Raw genomic sequence first — 21,366 nt, 5'->3', positions numbered from 1 at the left:
TTTGTTTAAAATAGAAACTTTGAAGGAAGCCAAATTAACACATGACAAATTTCTGCATAAACTGTTTATGGGGTATGGGGTGGGGGGAACAGCCCCTTCATTTCTAAAATGAAAAGAGGAATTCCGGATACCCAATCCACATTTTCTTTTCAGTGACATTCTTCAGCCAAGCTTGGCGCTAAACCGAGTAGGCGATTTCACTTCATCATCACTTCACAAAAGATTTCCAAATTCATTGCGGCAGACACGGCAAAATAAAAATGTTAAATACATCCTGACTGGGAGGGGACTGAAGCCTCCACACTCAATCAAAGGTTTGCAATAATAGGATTCATAAAAAAAAAAAAAAAGACAGATGGGATTAGAAAATGTTGCAGTGAAGACTCTGGAATGAGATGAGATCACAGCACCAGCCTGTCTTTTGTGGACCTGCACAATGATTCTCGAGCCAGACTGGATTAGGAAACCTTGCGACTAGGGATTCAGAGAGAGGCCTCCGGTTCCCAGGCACTTGGGAGGAGAGAAGGTCGAAAGAATGCATCAGATTTACAGCTGCAGTGATGAAAATATAGAAGTTTTCACCACAGTGATTCCTTCCAAAGGTGAGTAAAATTGCCCTGGTGCTTCCTTTCCCCGTCTTTTGGGCAGGAAGGTAGGTTAAGAACATCACATGCTGTTTTGCTCTGTTTTGCCCCCAGGTCCCTATGTGTGGACAGGTTCTGTCTTGATGGTATTTTGTTGTTGTTGTTTCTGAAAAGGAGGCACGTGGATAATTGGCAATCATTGAGAAACACATTGAGGGGAGTGGGGGGGGTAGTTAAATCACTCCAGTTCACCTCATTCAGTGGGCGATCTTGTAATAAGCAAACAAGTGACAACGAGCCACTGTCTTAAGAGACAGACAAAAATTCCTAAGTGGCTTGACAAATTCTTGCATCTTCTCCAGCAAGCAAGTAGGTTCTGAAAAGAGAACCAGCTGGCCCAAAAGTGTGATTTCTAACTGTACCACAAAATGTAAGGAGAAATACTGGAAGGGGTCTAAAGTCCAGTGAAATGGTCAAAGAATGTCCTGACCTGGGTTGTTCCCTCTGCAGACCCCAGGATCATGCTCCTAAGCATAACCTCGAACGAGCACACCCATCCCCCTTCCAGGGGAGACTTTATGAGCTTTGGAGGGACATGGCGCAAATCCCGGGAAGGGCTTTGTGTGAGAGCTCAGCTGATTCCTGGTGTCTGGTCACTGGACAGTCCCCCTTGCCTCTCCTGCAGCTTAGCCCTCTCTCCTCTCCCGGGAGAGCCAGGAACTCAGGCTTTGCTCCTGACTCATTGTCAGGCTTGAATGCAATGGGCTGAATGTTTTCTGGTGTAGTGACTCCCTGTTCAAACAACGTCTTTCTTCTCCTTATGGTGTCAGGGCCACTGCCTGCCGAGGGGCAAAGGTGATGGGAGGGGGTGGGGACAGCAAAGAGATACTCAGCCAGACACAAAGAAAATAAATTAAGCTTAAGACAGCTATTGCCTCATAGAGAAGGGAAAAAGAGCTAGGAATCTGCTTACACAGAGTTGGGATTTTCTGTAGGGACTCAGAACCATACCTGGGATGACTCTCTGACCCAGCAGTTTTACTTCGAAGTCATTTCCCTGACACATGAATGCTTACAGGATATTGATTTTACAAGGGCAAAATTGAAAATAATCAAAGCATTCATGAAGAGGGGAGGGTATAAACTGTGGTACCGTCAACATGTTGTGGAATACTCCACACCAGTCAAACAGGAATGGAATTGATCTAATGCAGTTATTATATCTATTCTATCAGAGGAGGCAAAAACAGAAAGAAGAATAAAAATAAGTAGACTGAAAAATAATGCATTTATGCTAGCATTTATTGCATTTGGAAATATAAGCTAATACTATATTGTTTATGGATAAATAGCAAAAGAAAAGTATGCGCACTTCAACCAAAATTTTTACAGATAAAATTAGTCATCTGAGTAATCCTGGGAGGGAGGGAACTGTCTCAAAGAGGGTAGACAGTGCTAGAGAGAGTTCAAAGGACTGAAAATACAATTTGTATGCAGGAGGCCTGGGTTTGGACCCTGAGCACAGAGCAGGGAGTAGTTCCTGAGCACCAATGAAAAGCCCCCCAATATATTTTATATTTCTTTTTAATTTATTTCTCTAAATTTGTTTTCTAAAAGAAGAAACCAAATAAGCAAATGTGGAAGTTGTTAAAATGTACCTATTTTTTTCCATTGAAAATGTTAAATATTTCAATGTTAGACAGGAAGAAAATTACCAAAGTCAAATGACCCTTTAAATTAAAAGCAGTATGCAAGGCAGGGGGAAGGCTATGCTGCACCTGAATAAAATCATTCAAAATAAGACCTTTGACTCATATGTTTAGCATAATGAGTAAGATACTACCTCTACTTCTGCTGTTACCTAGCCTGTTTCTACTTCTGTTTCCACATCTGTAAAAGAGAAAACTAGAACTTACCTCTCAGCTTTTTGAAGAGCCTGTGCACACAATATCTAGAACCTGACTATTAAGCATCACTAAATACATCACAAAATCATTCATATTTTTTATTCCACCTTTAAAATATTGAGGATATCCAATGATCCTATATATTCCTTTCTTGCCATTTTCACTCCTGGCTTCTTCTTGGTATTAAAGTTTTCTTCTGTGACCATAGACATCTCACTGCTCAGAGAGTTATTCTCTGTCATATTTGCAGTTTCACATCACCCCATACATACATGAAGTCCACCTCTTCTTACTTTGTGTTTTCCCTTATTGGGCCTTCTCCAAAGTTCAACAAGCAGCAGGCTCAGTACTTGCTCCTATGAGTTACATTTTATAGGATTGATAATTCTTGATCAGCCCTGCCCCAGATGCATCAGCTGAGCCATGTTTATTCACCCTGCAATGACCCAAGCATTGTCTAAGCACAGTTCAGCAGGTACATGTGATTAAGGGTGCATAGGCTTTCTCCATGACCTGTGGGTCTTTATTAACTCCCATATCTAAAGTGGAATTATTTTGATCTCTGTTAACTTCCATCTCTGAAGTGGAATTAGTGAAGAGTACCTACTTCGTAGAGTTGCTATTTGGAGTGAAAAACAACACAAATAAACCATCGTTTGGTAAAGCTCCATAGTATTATATTACTGTTTTATTATATCTCTCTTTCAAATACACATAAATAGACATATATTGCGTTCAGCCTCAAAAATTAGTTTTTTCAGATGAACCACTTAATGTCTCACAAAAAATATGGCAACAGAAAATGTAATGGTGTTTTTTATTGCTTAAAGGCACAAGACTGTAACTAAGGGCAAGTGCATAATTTTACTCCCTAAAGTGTAAAAAATCCCTTTAAGGTAAATATTTCACAGACCCAATTCATAGTAACTACAAAGATAACAGCTGTGGTTTTACCAAGAAGTTGTCCCAGAAGTTATTTCCTGAAGCACACGAGGGTGCAGAGAGGGTTTAAACCTAGGGTGAAGAGCACCACAGCATGCAAAATAATTACCTGGGGATAAGCAATAATGGAAGGGGGGTGCAGGCTGGGGGTTGGTTAAGAAAGCAGAGAAAACTCGAGACCCTAATGGAATTGGTCTCATTCAGTCCACCCTGTATCTACAAATAATCGCTTATTCCTTCCACCTGCTCTCACCTTGTAGCCAGAAGGAAGTTGAATAACTTTCACTAACCTCTGGGAACATAGTCTTCCAGGTAGGGGCCAGGCCTTTATTTGGAGTGGATCACGGAATCCTACCACAGGACTAATCCAGTTTTAGGTGTCATTGTTCACCTCATCTTACAGACAGGAAAGCAAGGCTTAGAGAGAATGTGTAACTTGCCTAAGTCATGTAAAAGTAAGTGCTCAAGTTCAAATTCATACCCTAGTGGAAGGAGCTGAGTGTCCTGGCTATTCACTGTCCTGGATTCTTTGGGAACAAAAGAAAAATATAACAACAATATAACACCAGAACATTTGTTTGATATGTGACAGGAAATCATTTCAGTTCTCAGCAGAGCAGTGAACATGTGATTTCAGTTCCAAGTACATCATTCTAGCAGCAATGTGAGGAGAACTAAAGAGATGCCTGGGCATCTACTGAGATGCCGGCTATCAACAAAAGACCCACCTATTCCCAAGCAAGTAACACTTCTTTATGGGTAATTTATTTTTTTGTTTGCTTTTTGTTTGGGGGCTACACCCAGCGATGCTGAGGCATTACTCCTGGCTCTGCACTCAGGAACCACTCCTAGCAGTGCTCGAGGAACCATATGGGTGGTATGCCAGAGATTGAACCCAGGTCAGCTGCATACAAGGCAACCATCTTACCAACGTAATATTCCTCCAGTCCCTGGGTAATTGGTTTCTTTAAGGTCACTGTGTATTGTGCAGTAAAATTAATCTAAAAGTTATTATTTAACCATTTTAAATGTACAGTTCTATAGCATTAAATATATCCATATTTTGTGCAACCACACCATTTCCAGAACTTTTCTTATCATTCCAAACAGAAACTCTGTACCCATTAACAACTCCCAGTTCCCTCTTCCTCCAATCCCTAATAACCTGTATTCTACTTCCTATTTTTATGTACTTCTGCCCTAGGTACCTCAAGATCCATTCATGTCGTACTGTATGTCAGAATTCCATTTCTTTCTATGACTGAAGAATATACCATTGTATGCATGTAATGTATTTTGTTTATCATATTTATTTGATGGACTAAGGTGATTCCTATTTTTGAAACAAAGAATAATGCTAAGAATATAGTGCACTTCTATTGTAACTTTGTTATTTAAATGGTTTTTAAAAATAACTGTGGTTAGATAAGATAAATTTGCAGCTATACCCTGCCTCCTCCTCCCATACTCCCATCTTCTATTCTCCTATCACTCCAAGCAGGAATTCTTGCACTATTATTTCTATAACTCCATCAATCTTACAGGCAATCTCTAAAACCATTTCTTTATCTCTTTTTGCAGTGTCCAGTCCAGCCAGAAGGAGAGTCAAAAGCTCTCAGCACCTTTTGACCAAGAATGTAAGAAACTTGTTTTGATCCTTTTAATTGACTTTTTAAAAAAATAAAACAAAACTGGGGCTGGAGCAATAATACAGCGGGTAGGGCGTTTGCCTTGCACTTGGCCAACCTGGGTTCAGATTCCTAGCATCCCATATGGTCCCCTGAGCACAGTCAGGGGTAATTCCTGAGCGCAGAGCCAGGAGTAACCCCTGTGCATTGCCGGGTGTGACCCAAAAAGCAAAATAATAATAATAATAATAATAATAATAATATAAAAATAAATAAAAAATAAAACAAAACAATATCCAGTTACAATATACTCTCTCCTCTGCTCTTACTAACAAGAAGAGTTATTGCATTCCATCTTATTATTGCTGCCTTTTGTGTTCTCCACTTAATCAAAATAATTGATCAATATTAACCAAATACAAAACAGTCCCAAATTGCCTCCCCATCTCCATTTATCCCAAGCACAGAAAGTTTTATTATCAAATATAAACTTTATTCAAATAGAGATCATGATATGGTAATAACACCTCTGACCTAGGTGTTTTCCTATTTTGAGTTCATTTGCAATAGACTGTTTTTTCAGTATAACAAATAAAAGTGTAATGAATTTATTTGTACAAAATACTATTGCTTCTTTTTGGATGAATTCATGGTATACAGATCTCAAAGTAGCATCAACGAGTAAAAAGAAAGGAGTGGTTCCATTCATCCATCCATCTATCTATCTATTCATTCATATGTTCATCAAATAAAGAGACACTGTCCTAGATGTAGCAATATACAATTTCTAAAAGCAGGTTTCTGCTTACAGTCTTGTCACAGATTGCCAACAATTCTGAATAATTGTCAGTCTCCCAGCAGTGCTTTTCATTTACCTCCAACCTCTTTGTCATTGGTTTTCATATCAAATTTATTTTTCAACTATTTTTGCTACTATAATTAATTGGGTGGAGAACTGCCATAGTCTGCAGTGTTCAGGAACTTTGGGGATGCTCCCTGCAGTGTCCAGAGGACCTTGAGTGCTGGGAATAAAACCTAGACCTTCCTGCATGCAAAACATTCTTTCACTACTTTAATAGTATTACTTTTAAAATTATATTTAATGATGCTGTGAATTACTTATTTTACATGCAGATTATATATTTATGTGCAGATATATACTTATATACAGATTCACAATATGAAGACTGTCAATACATCTTTGTATTTTAATTTGGGGGGCATATCAGGTATAATATTAATGGTCTCCTAAAGTGCTCCAAGGCCTGGGGGTCATCCAGGCCAGGTGGATCGTGCTAGTGCTGAGTGAGTGTCACTGCTCAGGTCCAGCAACAGTAGGGGATCATCAGGCCACTCCAGTGTTGCTTGGGGACTTCCAGGCATCAAACTCCTGATGATGATAGCAACATCATCATTATTATATAATATTAAAGATCACATCGTAATTACATAATTCTTATATAATAATATCATTATTTTAGACAATGGAAAGGAAGTCATTAGTCTTTATAGTATCAGAGTTCTAGGGAAGAAATTTCTTAGGGGATTTAGAACCTAAACAAAGGAAACAATTCTCAGTGGTGGAGGTGAGACTTCTGGGGATTGGATATACAAAGCTGACAATCTTGGAGCACAGACCAACCTTCTGTGTGCTCTAGAATTCCCTGGGAATGGTCATGATTAAGAAAGACTGCTATCTTTATGTTTTATGTAATCTCTTAAATACATTTGCTCAAAGAGGAAAAATTGAGTATGAATTTTGAAAACACATGAAAATTCCTTACTTCTTTCCTCCCTCCCTCCCTCCCTTCCTCCCTCTCTTTCTTCCTTCCATCCTCTGTCCTTTCCCTCTCTGCCCGCCTTCCCTTCCTTTCTCCACCCACTGCAGTTATTGTTGGTTTGTTTGGGGCTCACAGCTGGTTCCTGTACTGGTATGGGGCTCAGAGGTCACTTCCAACAGTGCTGGGTGGATCATACAGCGCTCTGACTGGGGCTCGGGTCTCCCTCATGCAGAGCACAGATTCTCTCTTTTAAACGACCGGGCAGAAGGAGGACAGCACGTCCTCTCCTCCAGCACGTCCTCTCCTCCTTCTGCTGGAGTAGTCAGAGGGCATCCCCGCCTGAACAAGGGCACCAATCGCCACAATGCAGCATTTCAAATAGCCGCATCTGTTTGTCAAAGCATGTCAACCCACGGGGCAGCTGATCGTCCCGGGGTTGTGGCCTAATGACCCTGGCTGTTAACTGGGCAGGAACCACAGCTGGGGACACCCAGAACCCACATTTTCTTGGCTCCTGGCACATGGGACATTCTGAAGCTCAATAACACCGTTTGATTTTCTGGCTGATGTTCTACCAAGTTTTCTCACTGTGCCTGGCATTCACGGGAGGAAGGCAGGTGCCAAGACTTGCCTGCCTGCCAGCACTCGACCCAGCTGCTGAGCTGCGGGGTTGTGGCTGGGCCCTGGGCCCTGGGTGCACATAGGCGGAGGAACTAGCCCAGCCACCATCCTTCTCCCGCAGGTGGTGATAGAATCCGAGCTCTGCGCCCCACGGACCCTGGAGTTGCTGCCGCACCGCAGAGACCGCAGCGACGGCGAGGGCCGCGGGTCTGGCCGGCTGAAGAGTGCCCCACGGCAGGGACCACACCAGGGGAAAATCCCGGCCAGACCCGGTAGGTGCTTGGGCCCGAGTCCCTGAGACAGCCCAAGGGTGCGGGGCGGCCGGGAGCGGCTGTCTGGGAGGGGGCTGTGGCCCTGCATTACCCGGGTGAGCGGAGCCCCTACGGGTGAGGCCCACAAGGTCCCCAACACGTGCTGCTCCCGCTATGAATGCCCCAAATAGGCCCTTCGGGGTACGGGAACCAGCAACGGGGTCTTCATCTACCCTCTTGCCCCGTCAGGACGCCCTTGTGGGCTTGAGAGGTGATGAAAAAGATGAAGCTCTGGGAGAGAAAAACAGGAGGATGCGATGGGTGAAACCAAAGCACCGCACAGTTTATTTCACAGGCTGCACCAGTGTGCTCCTCAGACACGATCATCTTAAACCTTCACATCATTCTAAATGTGAACGACAGGCTACTTCAACAACACTCTATATGACTGGGGGACAAATTTGTTTTGAGGGACCAGAGAGCTGGTACAGTGAATACGGCGTTTGCCTTGTACACGGCTGACCCGGGCTTGATCCCCAACCCCGGCAACCTATATGGTCCCCCAAACACTGCAAGGAGTAATTCCTGAGTGCAGAATCAGGAGTAACCCCTGAGCATTGCTGGGTGTGGTCCCCAAAGCAAATAAATAAAAACAAAACACTGTCCTCCCGTTATTCCTCGATTTGCTTGAGCAGGCCCAGTAACGTCTCCATTTTTTTGAGACTTGTTACTGTGCTTGGCATATTGAATACCTCACCGGTAGCTTGCCAGGCTCTGCCTTGCAGGCGAGATACTCAGTAGTTTGCCGGGCTCTCCGAGAGGGGCAGAGGAATCTAACCCTGCTTGCTTGGGGCTGGCTGCGCGCAAGGCAAAGGCCTTACCAAGGTAATAAATAAAATTTTGTTCTGAAAACTACCTCCCTTTGAACTTTAAAAAAAAATGTCTTCTGTGCTCCGTAGCTGAGACTAGCTCACTGAAGGAAGTCTGAGATGGTATTTTGCTTTCAGTGCTGGCTTGGGTTATTTGTTATGTTCACAATACAATTAAAAAAAAAAAAAAAAGAACACAATGAAATGTCTGGGGTGTTGTCCAAGATTTTGGATTTTGACAACTCTATATGTTACAAGAACTGATAAAATACTCCACTGAGAGTGTCCCTCATCCTTCCATCTTCTCTGATTTTTTCTCCCTCTTGAGTATCTAGATAGAATGGCTAAGCTTTCTTTGCTCATAAACATTCTAACCCTGTTTTTGAGATCCAGTGTATAAGAACACATAAAATCAAGCCACTTTCTCTGGTTAAGCAGTTTCATATACATATGCATGTAAAGTGAAATCATTAGGAAAACCACAATCTGCCTTGCAAATTCAGAGATGTTTCTTTCTTTCTATATATAGATGAAAGGGTGGGCACATGTGAGTGTAGAAAACGAAAATCTATCTCTTCTACAAAACCAAAGTGAATTTAGAGCCATGTTTCTCAAAATTTAATGTGCAAAAAACACCCCCAAAATTACCTACGCCCCTTGCTTTATATGCAGATTCAAATTCAGTAGGACTGAGGAGGATACCCAACTTTGCCTGTAATAAGTTTTCAAATACTGCTGTTGGTGCTGGTTCCAGATCACATGTTGATGATTTAATGCTTAATTCTCAAACGTGTGCTTTGAGGTCCCTGGAACAGCTAAATCACCAAAGAACTTGCTGGAATATGGATTTTGGATCTTTTGACTTAAAAACTCTTGGTTTGCAATCTGCATTGCAACAAGCCACTTGTGGTGGCAAGATTGCATACTACAGGGAGAACCACTGGTGCAGTGCACTCCTCCCCTGCCAAATCACACACAGAAAAGGAAACTGCAACACAGAAATAGTTCGAACTACCCAAGGTCGCACTGCTCGCCAGCACTAGAATTGGCTAGTAAATCTATAGACCAGTAAATTTACAGACCAGTAAATCTCAAGTCTCCTGATTTCTCAGTTCATGCTGAGAATAGCATTCTAGTTTAAGGGGACACTTTTCCTCCCTTTCTAAGGAGCGTATAGACACTTAAGTGTAGAAGAAGTCAGTTTTTTTATTCTGAAGGAGGAAAATAGTACATCTTGAAATGGAAAGAATCTGCTCGACACGTGACAGCTCATGTGAGAATGTGCAAGTCGGGTTTTTTTTTTTTGAAAAAAAAAGAAGAAGATTGAGTTGGGCATAGATTCAATTCCTTCAGCTCCCCGGTCTGATTCTGAAGTGGGTGGGAGGAAGGGAGGCTTCTCAGTCAGAGCCAGGCTGGGTGATCCCTACAGGAAAGCGTTGGCACGAGCCCTGGGTCTTCTGTCCTCTAGTCAGACGGAAATGTGGCTTCAAGGATCTCCAACCTCAGGGTCTGTTTTTTCTCTGGGCTATAAGGTTCTTATATATGAAGGCTTTGGTGGCCTTTTCAAGTAGGAAAAAAGGGCTACTTTGAGGGATCTTGCCTGAACTCTGAAAGAAGAGGCCTGGCTATGAAATTCTTTCACTTTGAGGCCTTGATCCAGTGAATGTTGAGTGACTTGAAAGGGAGTTCTCTACTTCCTGAACCAGGGAGGATTTCCTGCCTGCTGGAACTCCCACCAACATGTCCCTGGGAACCTCAGGATCGACTTGTTCAAACAAAACTCCTCTTCCTCCCTCAAACCTCTCTTTCTTTCTTAGCTAGGGTCACTATCCCTCTTTCCAAAAATTTACTGGGTTATCTTATCAACAGCCCTAGGCCTTCTCCTCTTCCCCCGACTGAAAATTGAAAAGAAATTCACTCCTAGAGGTGTCTCAACTCTCCTTGGCATATAGAAGAAATGACCTGGTTCAGACTCACTCCATCTATTTTCCACTTTTATTTTTTGAGGGGAAGGTTTCCTGCCTGGGCTACTCCCAGCTCCGTGCACTGGAGTTCTTTCAGAGGTTCTGGGGAGCAGACTAGGGTCAATCACAAACAAGGCAAGTGCCTTCACTCTTGTGTTATCTCTCTGGCCCTTGCTTCTTCTCTAATGTGTAGCAGTCAAACCTGGCCCTCGGCCACCCAGTCCCCCTTCATCCACAAGGCACCTCAAAAGAGACGAATTTTCCTAAAATAGAAATCAGCCTTGGTCATCCTTCTGTCTTAGCATTTTTCCCTCCCTACCCATGTTGCATTTCTTGGTTTTTAGCCAAGGGGCCTTGAGTAGAGAAATTTTAAGAATCCCTGTCCAAGACCCGACTTAGCTTCATCAAAATTATTATGAATCTCCAAGGCCTGAGTTTCCTCCTCTAGAAACTGGTCACTATTGTGTCATCTGCCTGTTGGAGTTGTGGAGGAGTTAAATGAAATCAAATTAATGTGGTTTTGGTTCTGATTTTATTTGCTTTTTTTTTTTTAATGTTGGAGCCACACTGCATGGTGCTCAGGACTTACTCTCAGCTCTTCTCTCAGGGATCACTCTTGGCAAGCTCTGAGAACCATATGGGATGTCAGAGATCAAACTCGGGTTAGTCATGTGCAAGGCAAATTCCCTACCTGCTGTACTATTGCTCCAGCAGTGTGTTTTATACTCGATGTAGTTCCTGACACAGAGTGGATACCTAAAAATAACATTATTATTTAGTCCAGAGCACTGAGCATTATGACTTGATCTTGGGAATCTTGTAACTTTTTATTTTATTGGCATTAAGACGCTGCTTTCTTTGCGGGAAGAACATTTGAGAAAAAGCTATTATTTGTTATTTCTCTATGCCTTAATATAATAGGATGTATAGGTACACGAACCCAAGAAGAGAAATTTATTGAAATTCAATTTCCCTAACATTTTTAAATTTTTTATTTTTGTATTGAATCACCATGAGTTACAGTTATAAAGCTTTCATATTTGAGTTTCAGTCATACAATGATCGAACACCCATCCCTTTACCAGTGTACATCTTCCACCACCAATGTTCCCAGTATACCCCACACCTCTCCTCCTGACTCTATGGCAGACAATCTCCCCCATACTCTCTTCTGTATTGCTTGTTATGAATAGCATATGATGTTGTGTCCCTGTGAGTGTGGATGCATGCTCCTGGAATTCTAAAATTTTAGATTATTAGGGTTTGGAGAAATCTCTGCAGTGAGTGGCTCGTTTCTGAGATTCTTTTGTGTGTCTCTGGTTCATGGCCATTAAGGTGCAGTTTGTGGGCGTGTCCTTGGGGACAGGGGGATGAGAAGGACCGACCCATCCCCTATCCCTTGAGGCCTGGAGTTTGCTGTCACTGAACACGCATACCTGCACTTCTCATTGGGTTCTGGAAGTTGGTGGCCACCAGGATTTTTAGGAGGCAGGTGGAGGGATGCCTGCTCCCATCTGAGGCACCCTGATGAAATCGGCCTGACTTAAAGTTCAGAGGCATCTCTGCAGCGAGCTGCTCAGTTCCAAGATTCTTGTGTGTCCTTCTCAACATTTTATGCCTCAGATCAATACCAAAATACTCAAGAGCTGTAGGCTCTAGGATATAAATTACTCAGAAGTAGGTCAGACATCAGTAATGCAGGTTTTCCCTACCATCTAAATGTAAAACATTGTTATTTGGTATGAGATTCTTGAGGTTATTGTCAGGTTATTTGGCTATTTTGGGTTCTGGAAATGCCATTATCATCAATTATATGGAAAAAGTCAGAGTATTTAAAGACCCCAAATACAATCTACCTAGTCATACCCAATAAGAATATCCTTTTAGATAACTGGGAAACCCCAGAAAAACATAAGTAAAATAATTCTTTGAACACAGATGTCCTGTAGCCTGTCTCTTGGCACTGATCAACTCCAACCCTTTGCAGGCAGGATTCTATAGATACTCGAGGAATATCTGGGAGCAATAGATTAGATGATTGGATCCTGTCAGTAAAGACCCTATCTTCACTAAATTTTTGTGATCTTAGAGGCAGGTGGAGGGATGCCTGCTCCCATCTGAGGCACTCTGATGAAATTGTTATTTAAGAGGGAAGGAGGTGCTGAAGGTATGTTCTCAAAGCAGCTGCCTTATGTAAACAACCTGATGAATGATTTCACTCTGATAACTTTATCAACCTTAGTTCTAGTTCCCCTGAAAGAACAGTGGGGTGCAGGTGCCCCAATTGGAAGCTGCTCCAGAGGTTGATGCCGCTGCCCGATTTTGCTGCTTGCTACAGAAGGCCTCTAGAAATCTCTTGCCTGTGATTGATTATCTAATGAGATAATTGATGCGGGAGCAGGGGAGGCAGAACACTGAGTTACACTGACTAATGTCTCCTCCTCTCAACTCTGCAGTTGGGATTTCTGAACCCAAATCATCGAATCTGTGTGGGAATCGAGCATATGGAAAATCTTTGGTAAGTAAAAAATAAAGTTCGGTTAACTGTAATTCTGTGCTTTAAACTTCTTGTCCTGTCTGTGTCATGGAAAGAGACTATGTGTCCTTGGTCTATGGCCTGAGCATTATTAGAGAAACATTCCTGAGAGTTCTTCAGCTCTAAACCCTGATCAGCTCATCATACACTCCTGGCTGCTGGCTCTTTCTCGCTAGAAATTCAGTTCTTTGGAGAGCAGGCCTAGATATTATTGCCTAGTACCCTTCTCAGACAGAGGAGGAGAGGAATATAGTCAACCCCTGCCAGGTGGAAATAAATGCAGTTCAAGGACAAAGAATGAGATGGTCTCAGGCACCGTGGAAACACCAGACACCTATCATCCTGTGATGGACTGCCTTAGGAGGACATCTGCTCCAGTTATGTTCTCCAGATCAGACCCTGAGGTTTGGGCTGTGAGAGCATGACTTTGGCTGAGGGGGTGACACACTGTAGGACAAAGCAGATCTGCTGCCCGCCAACCTGAACTGGGAAGCTTGTTCATGCTGGCTGGGGAGCTGGATAGTACAAGTCTAATTTAACTCAGCCATCCCCTTAGGAGCAAACATCTGTGTCTTCTTCAGAGCATGAATGGGGGGTACCATCGAGGTTAGCCTGGGATGGGGGTAGTGTTGTTACTGAACATGAGGTCACCTTGGGCATCTGGGCTTCCCCTTTCAGGACGCACAGACAAGGTGCCTAAGAGGTTATCTAGCCTAGAAGTTCTCATGGAACACAGTGAACAGAAATGAGTTCCTCCTGGTCTCTAAGGAAATCTAATCCAGGGATGATGTTTAAAACCCCACGTGGTGGTGGTGGGGGGGGGGGGGAAACGGCTGGAGAAATAGCAGAGGGTGATTGTCTGGCATGCATCTGATCTGGGTTTCATCACCAGCATCTCATGTGATCCCAGGAGTGATCCCTGAGCACCACCAGATATAACCAAAATAAAAATCCCCCAAATAAAATGAAACCACACAAAAGGGAAGGGAAGGTAGAGAACAGGATGTTTTATCAGGAGCATCTTTCAACCAAGTGTTCGGGAGAAACTGAAGATGGCTGAATTGTTACCATGTAGAGAAGTTTCAGGTGTGATGGCGCAAATATCCACCCTCACCTAAGCCCAGAGGAAGACTGAGGCTGAAGGGATGAGGGTAGCTAATCACCTGGGACTGCCCGCTTTAGCTCCTGCACTGGGCTCATGGAGTCTGTGGCAGAATGGAGCCACAGGTGGAGAACTGGAGAGCTGCAGGCCCGAGTGAGTTGGGAAGGAATTGTGTGGTGAGGGGAATGTGCTCACAGAGGTGGGAGGGAGGACGTGATAATAATACATAGAACGAGGAGTTGCATGGCTGACCCATTCCTCTAGGCCTAAGATGGTAGGATTGGGGACTTGGTGGACAGAACAGTAATTCCGAGCCACACAACTGGACCAAGGACAATGGGAGAGAATGGCTTTCCTCCAGAAGTAGGAGGGGTGATGCCTGGATGATGGTTCAATGGACTGGAGCACATGCTGTGCCTTCAGGACACAGATTTAATCTCTGACACCTCATGGTCCCCAGAATACTGGTGGGAGTCCAGTAATAACCCAAAACAGAAGGGAAAATGTTAAAAAGAGGCAGCAGCAATAATTTTGATGGGCTGGAGCACATGTTTTGTATGCAAGGATGGAGGAGATCTAGGTTCCATTGTCAGCACCATGTGGTCCCTCAAGCAGTACCAGAAGCAACAAAAAAGGACTGGGTGTACGGACCCCTCTCCCAAAAGGCTTGGCCTGGCCAACAGGAAGCACTCCCAAGAGGCCACAAGGTGGCACAGTAACTCTACCCACAGTCTCTCCTCGCTGGGGAGAATGGGTGTGGTTCACAAGGCTAGCACTGAAATTTCCCAACAATTTTAGGAATGTGTGACCTTATGACTCCAGTATGACTGAGGTGGAGGCACAGTGTTTTGCCTGTGGACTTAGTCCTGATGAAGCCATCAGTTACTTTCAATTCAATATGCTTCTTGAGCATTTCCACCCTAGAACTGAGGAGGCCCACCAGTGATTCCGGACTCTGTCACATGCCATGTGAACTTTGTGGTTATAAAGAGATTGGACAAGCACCTGGGCCAAGTACAGAACCATAAAAATAGAACTAGTGTCATGCCAAATTGTGTCACCCTAGGTTTTCAGGGTGGAAGGGACGTGAGGCCAGAGAGAGCAACTTGGGCCACTAACCTGAGGGAAGGCTTTCTGGAGAAAGTAATTGGAAAGCAGATCGAGTGAGGCTGAATCCAGGAGAGAAAGAAAGGCCAGGTAAGAGACAGAGCCATGCCTGAGCATTAGGGAAGTTGGGACCAGCCCTGCTGGGGCTGGAACTGTCAGGACAGGTGGGAGGAGAGCAAGTCTGAGATGGACTTTGACGAGCCTTGAAGTGAAGGCTGCAGGATTGGTCTCACTGTCTGCAGAGGGGAAGTCCAGCAATCAAGGGTCCAGATGGAGCTGGGGGGTGCAGTGGGGAGCCGGGGGAGGGAAGACAAGGTGGTCCCAGTGTACAGTGTACCATCTCTGAAGGCTGTAGCAGGAGCAACAGAGAAGATGAAAAGGATGTAAAAAGGATTTCAAAGCTACAATCTACAGGTTTGACAGCAAGGTAGGTGTGAGGAGAACAAAGTTCTCTGGTTAAGATAGGGTCATTCTCCCAAGCTTCTCTACTATAGTGATTCTCAAAGTGAGCAACACAAAGAGCATCTGGAGCTTGTAAGAAATAAAGACTCCCGTGGCTGGAGCGATAGCACAGTGTGTAGGGCGTTTGCCTTGCATGCGGTCGACCCAGGTTCAATTCCCAGCATCCCATATGGTCCCCTGAGCACGGCCAAGAGTAATTCCTGAGTGCAGAGCCAGGAGTAACACCTGTGCATTGCCGGGTGTGACTCAAAAAGCAATAATAATAATAATAATAATTTTAAAAGAAATTTATAAAAAGAAAATAAAAATTCCCAGGCCAATATCAAACAGGGTGTGGAGTACAGAGCATCAGTAAGCCTTCCAGGGAGACTCCTGCCCACGAAAAAGAGAGGACTCTGACCCTGGGTGGATGGTGGTTCACTTTAGCCCATGTTAAGCAGCCCCAGCCAATGGCAGAGCAGGAACATGGCTGCGTCCTCACAGTCCCTTTCCTTTCCTCTTAACACAGATCCCACCTGTGGCCCGGATCTCAGTGAAAGCACCTGCCATCTTGGAGGCAGCAACCTCGGGCTCAGAGAATGGAGCTGTCCTGACAAGAGGGTAAGAGCTGTGCTCCCCTAGTCCTGTGGCCTGCTGGGCTTCCCACTGCTCTTGGGTCACAGAGTACCCACAGGTGGCCTGGTTTACAAACCCCTTAGGATGCTAAAACAAAATTCATACCAACTGCAAATTATCTTTTAATGAGGATGATAATCCTGTTCTCTGTAGCGCCTCATCAACCGTTTTCCTGAAATGTTTTTGGATGGTTTCCGCTTCATTAAAGTCACTCTTAGGATTTGGAGAAGTGTCATTCAGGAGGGGGTCTTGGTTAATTAGAAAAGTATAATCACAGGCCGTATTGAGAACTTCCCACAAGCAAACAAGTGTCAGAATTGTCTCATGAATTAGGTTAAGAGCTTCTAGTCAAAGGTAAAGCAATGCTTACAATACAAAGATTTCAAACCAAACTCAGAATGCCCACTTTATAATCTGCTCTGACCCAGGACCAGATGTTAGAATATCAGAAATGTATAATCCCCCAGCCATTCCTTTCCCTGCCTAGATGTTGCAGTAAGAATATGACAAGCAACAGTTTTCCAGGCAGTTCAACAGCACTTTTATGCCTCCACCACTAGGAAGTAGAAACAAAGTTTAAGATAATGAAAGCTGTGGGATTTTGACACTGACCTGCTTGTGCCTGGCCCTGATAGTCACTTGCTATGACTTCAGGAAAGTTATTTGGTGTTCCATGTCTTATTTAAAAAATAAAGAAGACAATAATACTCCTATTATTGAGGGGTTATTTGAGAGTTGAATGAGATAATCCATGAAACACTTAGCCCAAATTGTTGCTATCATTTTTTTTCAAGAAATTTGCATGCCAATGATTAAAAAATTTTAGAGAGTATGTCTTATGTACATATATGAGGGTTCAAGGGCTAAAATATCAACCTGAGGGGTACTTACCTTGAGGGGTACCGTGGGAGTTCACAGAGGAAATCTTTCCAGGTGTAAGAAAGTAATCTAGAAGGAATTCTACAAACCAAGGCACTCATTGCAAGGGAATCTAATAGGAAGAAAATAAGAAAAAAATTTGGATTGTATTAAACTAGTAACAAATTTTTCTGAGTAGCAGAAACTGTTGCTGAGTGTTGGAGTAAACTGGTAAACTCTTTACTGGTCTCCATAGAGGCCAGGCTTTCTGATCCCTACTGCAGAAGTTCTAAGTGATTCCTTTCCCTCCAAGTTCAGACATTCTCACTTCAATTTGTTCTTAAGCCCTGGCAATTTGAAAAGAAAAAGTAAGGTCATTCTTTCTCAGCCATTTCTAAGGGGTGCTCATTCTAAGGGATATATTTACATTTATACTTATATTTATACACCAGGAAACTAAAGTGGTTAAGTCATTTGCTGGAGGTCATGCAGTAAATGGGAAGCAGAATTCAACTCTGGACTCAAGCTCTTTCCAGAGCTGGTGATTTGCTTTTTCTAGCAAGGATGGTCACATAGAGGTTGCACTTGGAGGAAGTGCAGAAATTGAGAACCCATAAACCAGTGTGTACCTAGGGCTACCTCATTCTTTCCCTCACCCTGGAGGACGTTCTCTCAAGAGAGACCTATCCTAGACAAGTGATGCGTGAACTAAAGAAGAACTTGTTCACTTTTCTTGGGGTAAAATCTAAATTTTTGATTTAGTAAAGTGACTGCTCTGCCCACCCACCCTGACTTTTTTTTAGATCCAGGCAGCTCAAGAAGATTGCTGAAGACTATCCAACACTTCCCCAAGGAGCAGAAGCCTCCCTTCCTCTGACAGGAAGTGTTTCCTGTGGTGTGCCCAGCATCCTCCGGAAAATGTGGACAAGACACAAAAAGAAGTCAGAATATGTGGGAGCTACCAACAGCGCCTTTGAAGCTGACTAAAGGTGACTCTCGCCAAGTTGGCTGAAGTTCCCTGCACAAATGCAGAAAAACTCTCGAGTTGGAACTGAGTCAAATTCACCTCTGCTAGTACCTGTTCGAGACACCATCTTTCTCCCTTTACTAACCCATCATCCTAGCACAGGTGTAGGAAAGGCAAAAGAAAATGGTTCCTTTTTAGAATAACTAAAGCCAATGATCTGAAAATGACCTTGGAAACAAGAAAGCTTATAGCCCTATCTTTAAGCAAAACACACCAAAATCAAGCTTTCTCAACTCATAATTAAAAGCCCTAAGGAAGGAATCAGCCAGTCCTATTCTGTCTTGTGAGTTATTCTAATGTATGTGATTTCTGATATTAGTCCAAGACCTCAATGTTTGAGGCTCTTGTTAACATAAAAGTTCTTATTATCCCAATTATCATACATGTTTTAACTTAATGAGGTACTATTTTTAAGGACAAAAACTATATATTTGCTTCTCAGTTCTAATACTTGAGCATACTATCAGTATCTTTTTGATGATTATTTGGCATGATTGCATGAATTCTCTATTCTTTTATGTGAAGTTTTTCTATATAAAACAAGATTAAAATTAAATATTGAATGCTAGTGTTTTCTGAAGTGGCATAGTCTAAGAATTAAGAATACTTTGCTTTGCACTATGACTTTGAAGATTGGAAGTGATACTTTTTCCATCGTTTTCTCTTGTTTTCAAAAAATTCCTATAGAGAAAGCACAACTATCCCCAATTTATAGATGGGGAAGTCGAGGCCTTAAGATAATATGTGATTAGATCCCAGATAGTGGAAAAAGATAACTCCTCAACTTTTCCACTAAACTCTTTGCCTTGCTTATCAATTTGAGGAAGGTTTTGAATAGTAGGAATATATTTCTGGGGGCAGCCTTTAATGAGAAGAATTTGATGAATTCTTGATAAATCTGGAATAAGTAATTTATATGAAAGTTAGCATTATATATAGTTTGAACCAACAGAAATTGTGGGCTTTATCAGTCAAAAACAATTGATTATTAACTTTATATGGTTTAGCCTATTATCTATCTTGTATTATGATTTTAATCTTTCAATGGGAATATCAATTTATTGTCAATATCAGTAGCTTTTGAATTATCATATAATAAAACTAACATTAAATATTTACTGTGTGCCAGGCATAACATTGAGCATTTAGCATTTATCATCATGATATTTATAGCAATTCTGAATGAAGTGATTTTTTTTTACCCATTGTTAGATACCAGTTTAAAGCAATTAAATGAGGACCAGAGAAATGAATAGCAGATAAAGTGCTTGCCTTGAATGCAGCCCAACATACGTTCTATCCCAGGTACCATATATGGTCCCGAACCTGCCAGGAATAATCCCTGAGTAAGCCTCAGAACAGCCAGGTAGCCCAGACCTGTCCGTCCCCCAAAAAAAAAGAAGCAGCTAAATGATTAGACTGAAGGTGAAGGTACCCAACTACATGTGTGCCCAGTTTCAATGCCTGTTGTTGTATCTATTTCACAAGAACAGTTCAGAACTGTTGAGAAGGATCAGTGATAGTGAATAATTGTTTTCCTGAATGTTAACACAATTGATGAGCAATGGCAGAGGTGTGTGGTTAGCAATGCCTGACCATGGAAGTTAGCATGAGCACATGCCTTCTACATTTGTCATCTTTGACCTCAACTCTAACCACAGAAGACTTACTTTTTAAATGAGAAGCTTAAATTACTCCGATCCTTGGCCCTGAGAGATAGTAGGTAAAGCACTTGCTTTGCATGTGACCGACTGGGTTCAATCCCTGACAACGTATGGTCTCCCAAGTGATCCCTGAACACTACTTGGGGTGGACCCAAAACCAGAACACATATTTTAATTAAAATTAAAAATAAAGTACTCCAGGGCTGGAGCAATAGTACAGCTGGTGGAGCGTTTGCCTTGCACGCAGCAGACTCAGGTTCGATCCCCAGCACCCCACATGATACCCTGAGCACTGCCAGGAATAATTCCTAAGTACAGAGCCAGAAGTAAGCCCTGAGCATCACCTGGGCACACATGTGAGTTGGGTACCTTCACCTTCAGACCCAAAGAGCAAAAATAAGTAATTTTTTTAAAAATTAAAAAATAAAATACTCTAAACCCTTTAACCAGAGATGTGGTAAAATGTGACCTAAGATGAGATTGGAAATTGTTGTTTCTTGGTACAAAGAAGAACTTGGTCACAGGACATCAGCTGTTCCTCATCCTCTACTGCTCTGTGACCATGTGTCGCTTTTCATTCTCAGAGTGACTTGTTATTCTCATGTTGGTGAACCATAAGAAAGGCATGGAGGAACAGGAAACCTAGGCTTCTTGACTTTCACCTTGTTAATCTCTGCCTCTCAGTCATAGTTTTTGACTCAGCATTTGGTTCGCCCACTAGAAGATTATTTAGAGATTTGGGCATCAAGTCCATCTTACCTTGTGTAGGTAACAGCACCTGGAACAAAATAAAGAAGTCAGCTTTTCTTTGCTGGATCTCTCAGTGTATTCTAAGACTTTCTACTTAATTTATTTAATTTACAACTGATGTTCTCTATTTGTATGTGGCAGCCGGAGGTGTGTGTGGGATGGAGCAAATTTATTTTTAATTTACATATTTCATAATGAATTGTTTTTCTTGTATAGAATATTTGAATTGGCTAACCTAAATGAAAATAAAGTGTACTTTGTTTGTGCTGTTAATAAACTATCAAGAGAGTATGCCTCAGGCTCCCTCACTGAATGAGAGAGAATGCGTTTGTTCAAAGGAAACAAATTCAACTTCTGGACTTGACGCAAATGAAAAGGATGGTGAGAAAGACCTAAGTACCGTCCTTTCTATCCCAGGCCAACATCTGGCTTTGATGTTACCGGCCCTGCCCAGTGACCAACTTCAGGGCCTTTCAGTAAGTAAGGAGCATGGCCTGGCACAACCATTTTTTTTCAGGGCTCACCACCACCCTATGAATGCAGACCCCCTGTTCCCACCATAAAACCCAGGAGGCCCAGTGGCCATCCCCCTCTTGCTAGCTTCTCGCCCCTACGGCTTGGAAAGATGCGGCCTTTCTCCTCTGTGTCCTCCTCAGGTTCAGACCGCTGCAGTTGCACCATGACTCACATCACAGCCA

At 42.7% G+C, this 21,366-nt stretch overlaps 1 protein-coding gene across 1 annotated transcript; it reads left to right on the top strand.

Moving 5' to 3' along the window:
- Window positions 1-208: 208 nt before the first annotated feature.
- VXN (vexin) lies at window positions 209-20,955 on the top strand. The gene is made up of 6 exons (XM_056112113.1): window positions 209-602; window positions 5,015-5,070; window positions 7,585-7,735; window positions 13,004-13,065; window positions 16,263-16,354; window positions 18,031-20,955. The coding sequence occupies exons 1-6, from the start codon at window positions 536-538 to the stop codon at window positions 18,212-18,214; spliced, it is 612 nt and encodes a 203-aa protein (XP_055968088.1). The 5' UTR covers window positions 209-535; the 3' UTR covers window positions 18,215-20,955.
- The last annotated feature ends 411 nt before the right edge of the window (window positions 20,956-21,366 follow it).

Source organism: Sorex fumeus, unplaced genomic scaffold, assembly GCF_029834395.1.
Source record: "Sorex fumeus unplaced genomic scaffold, SorFum_2.1 ptg000002l, whole genome shotgun sequence".
Lineage (NCBI taxonomy): Eukaryota > Metazoa > Chordata > Mammalia > Eulipotyphla > Soricidae > Sorex > Sorex fumeus.
Note: the sequence above shows the minus strand (reverse complement) of the source record. Positions and strands in the feature narration are given on the sequence as shown.

What these genes read in the sequence shown, in the direction of transcription:
- VXN (XM_056112113.1), top strand. Translation starts at nt 536, where the DNA reads ATGCATCAGATTTACAGCTGCAGTGATGAAAATATAGAAGTTTTCACC. An exon ending in AGCACCTTTTGACCAAGAAT is followed by an intron (nt 5,071 to 7,584) that starts GTAAGAAACTTG and finishes CTTCTCCCGCAG; the next exon opens with GTGGTGATAGAATCCGAGCT. An exon ending in GAGCATATGGAAAATCTTTG is followed by an intron (nt 13,066 to 16,262) that starts GTAAGTAAAAAA and finishes CTCTTAACACAG; the next exon opens with ATCCCACCTGTGGCCCGGAT.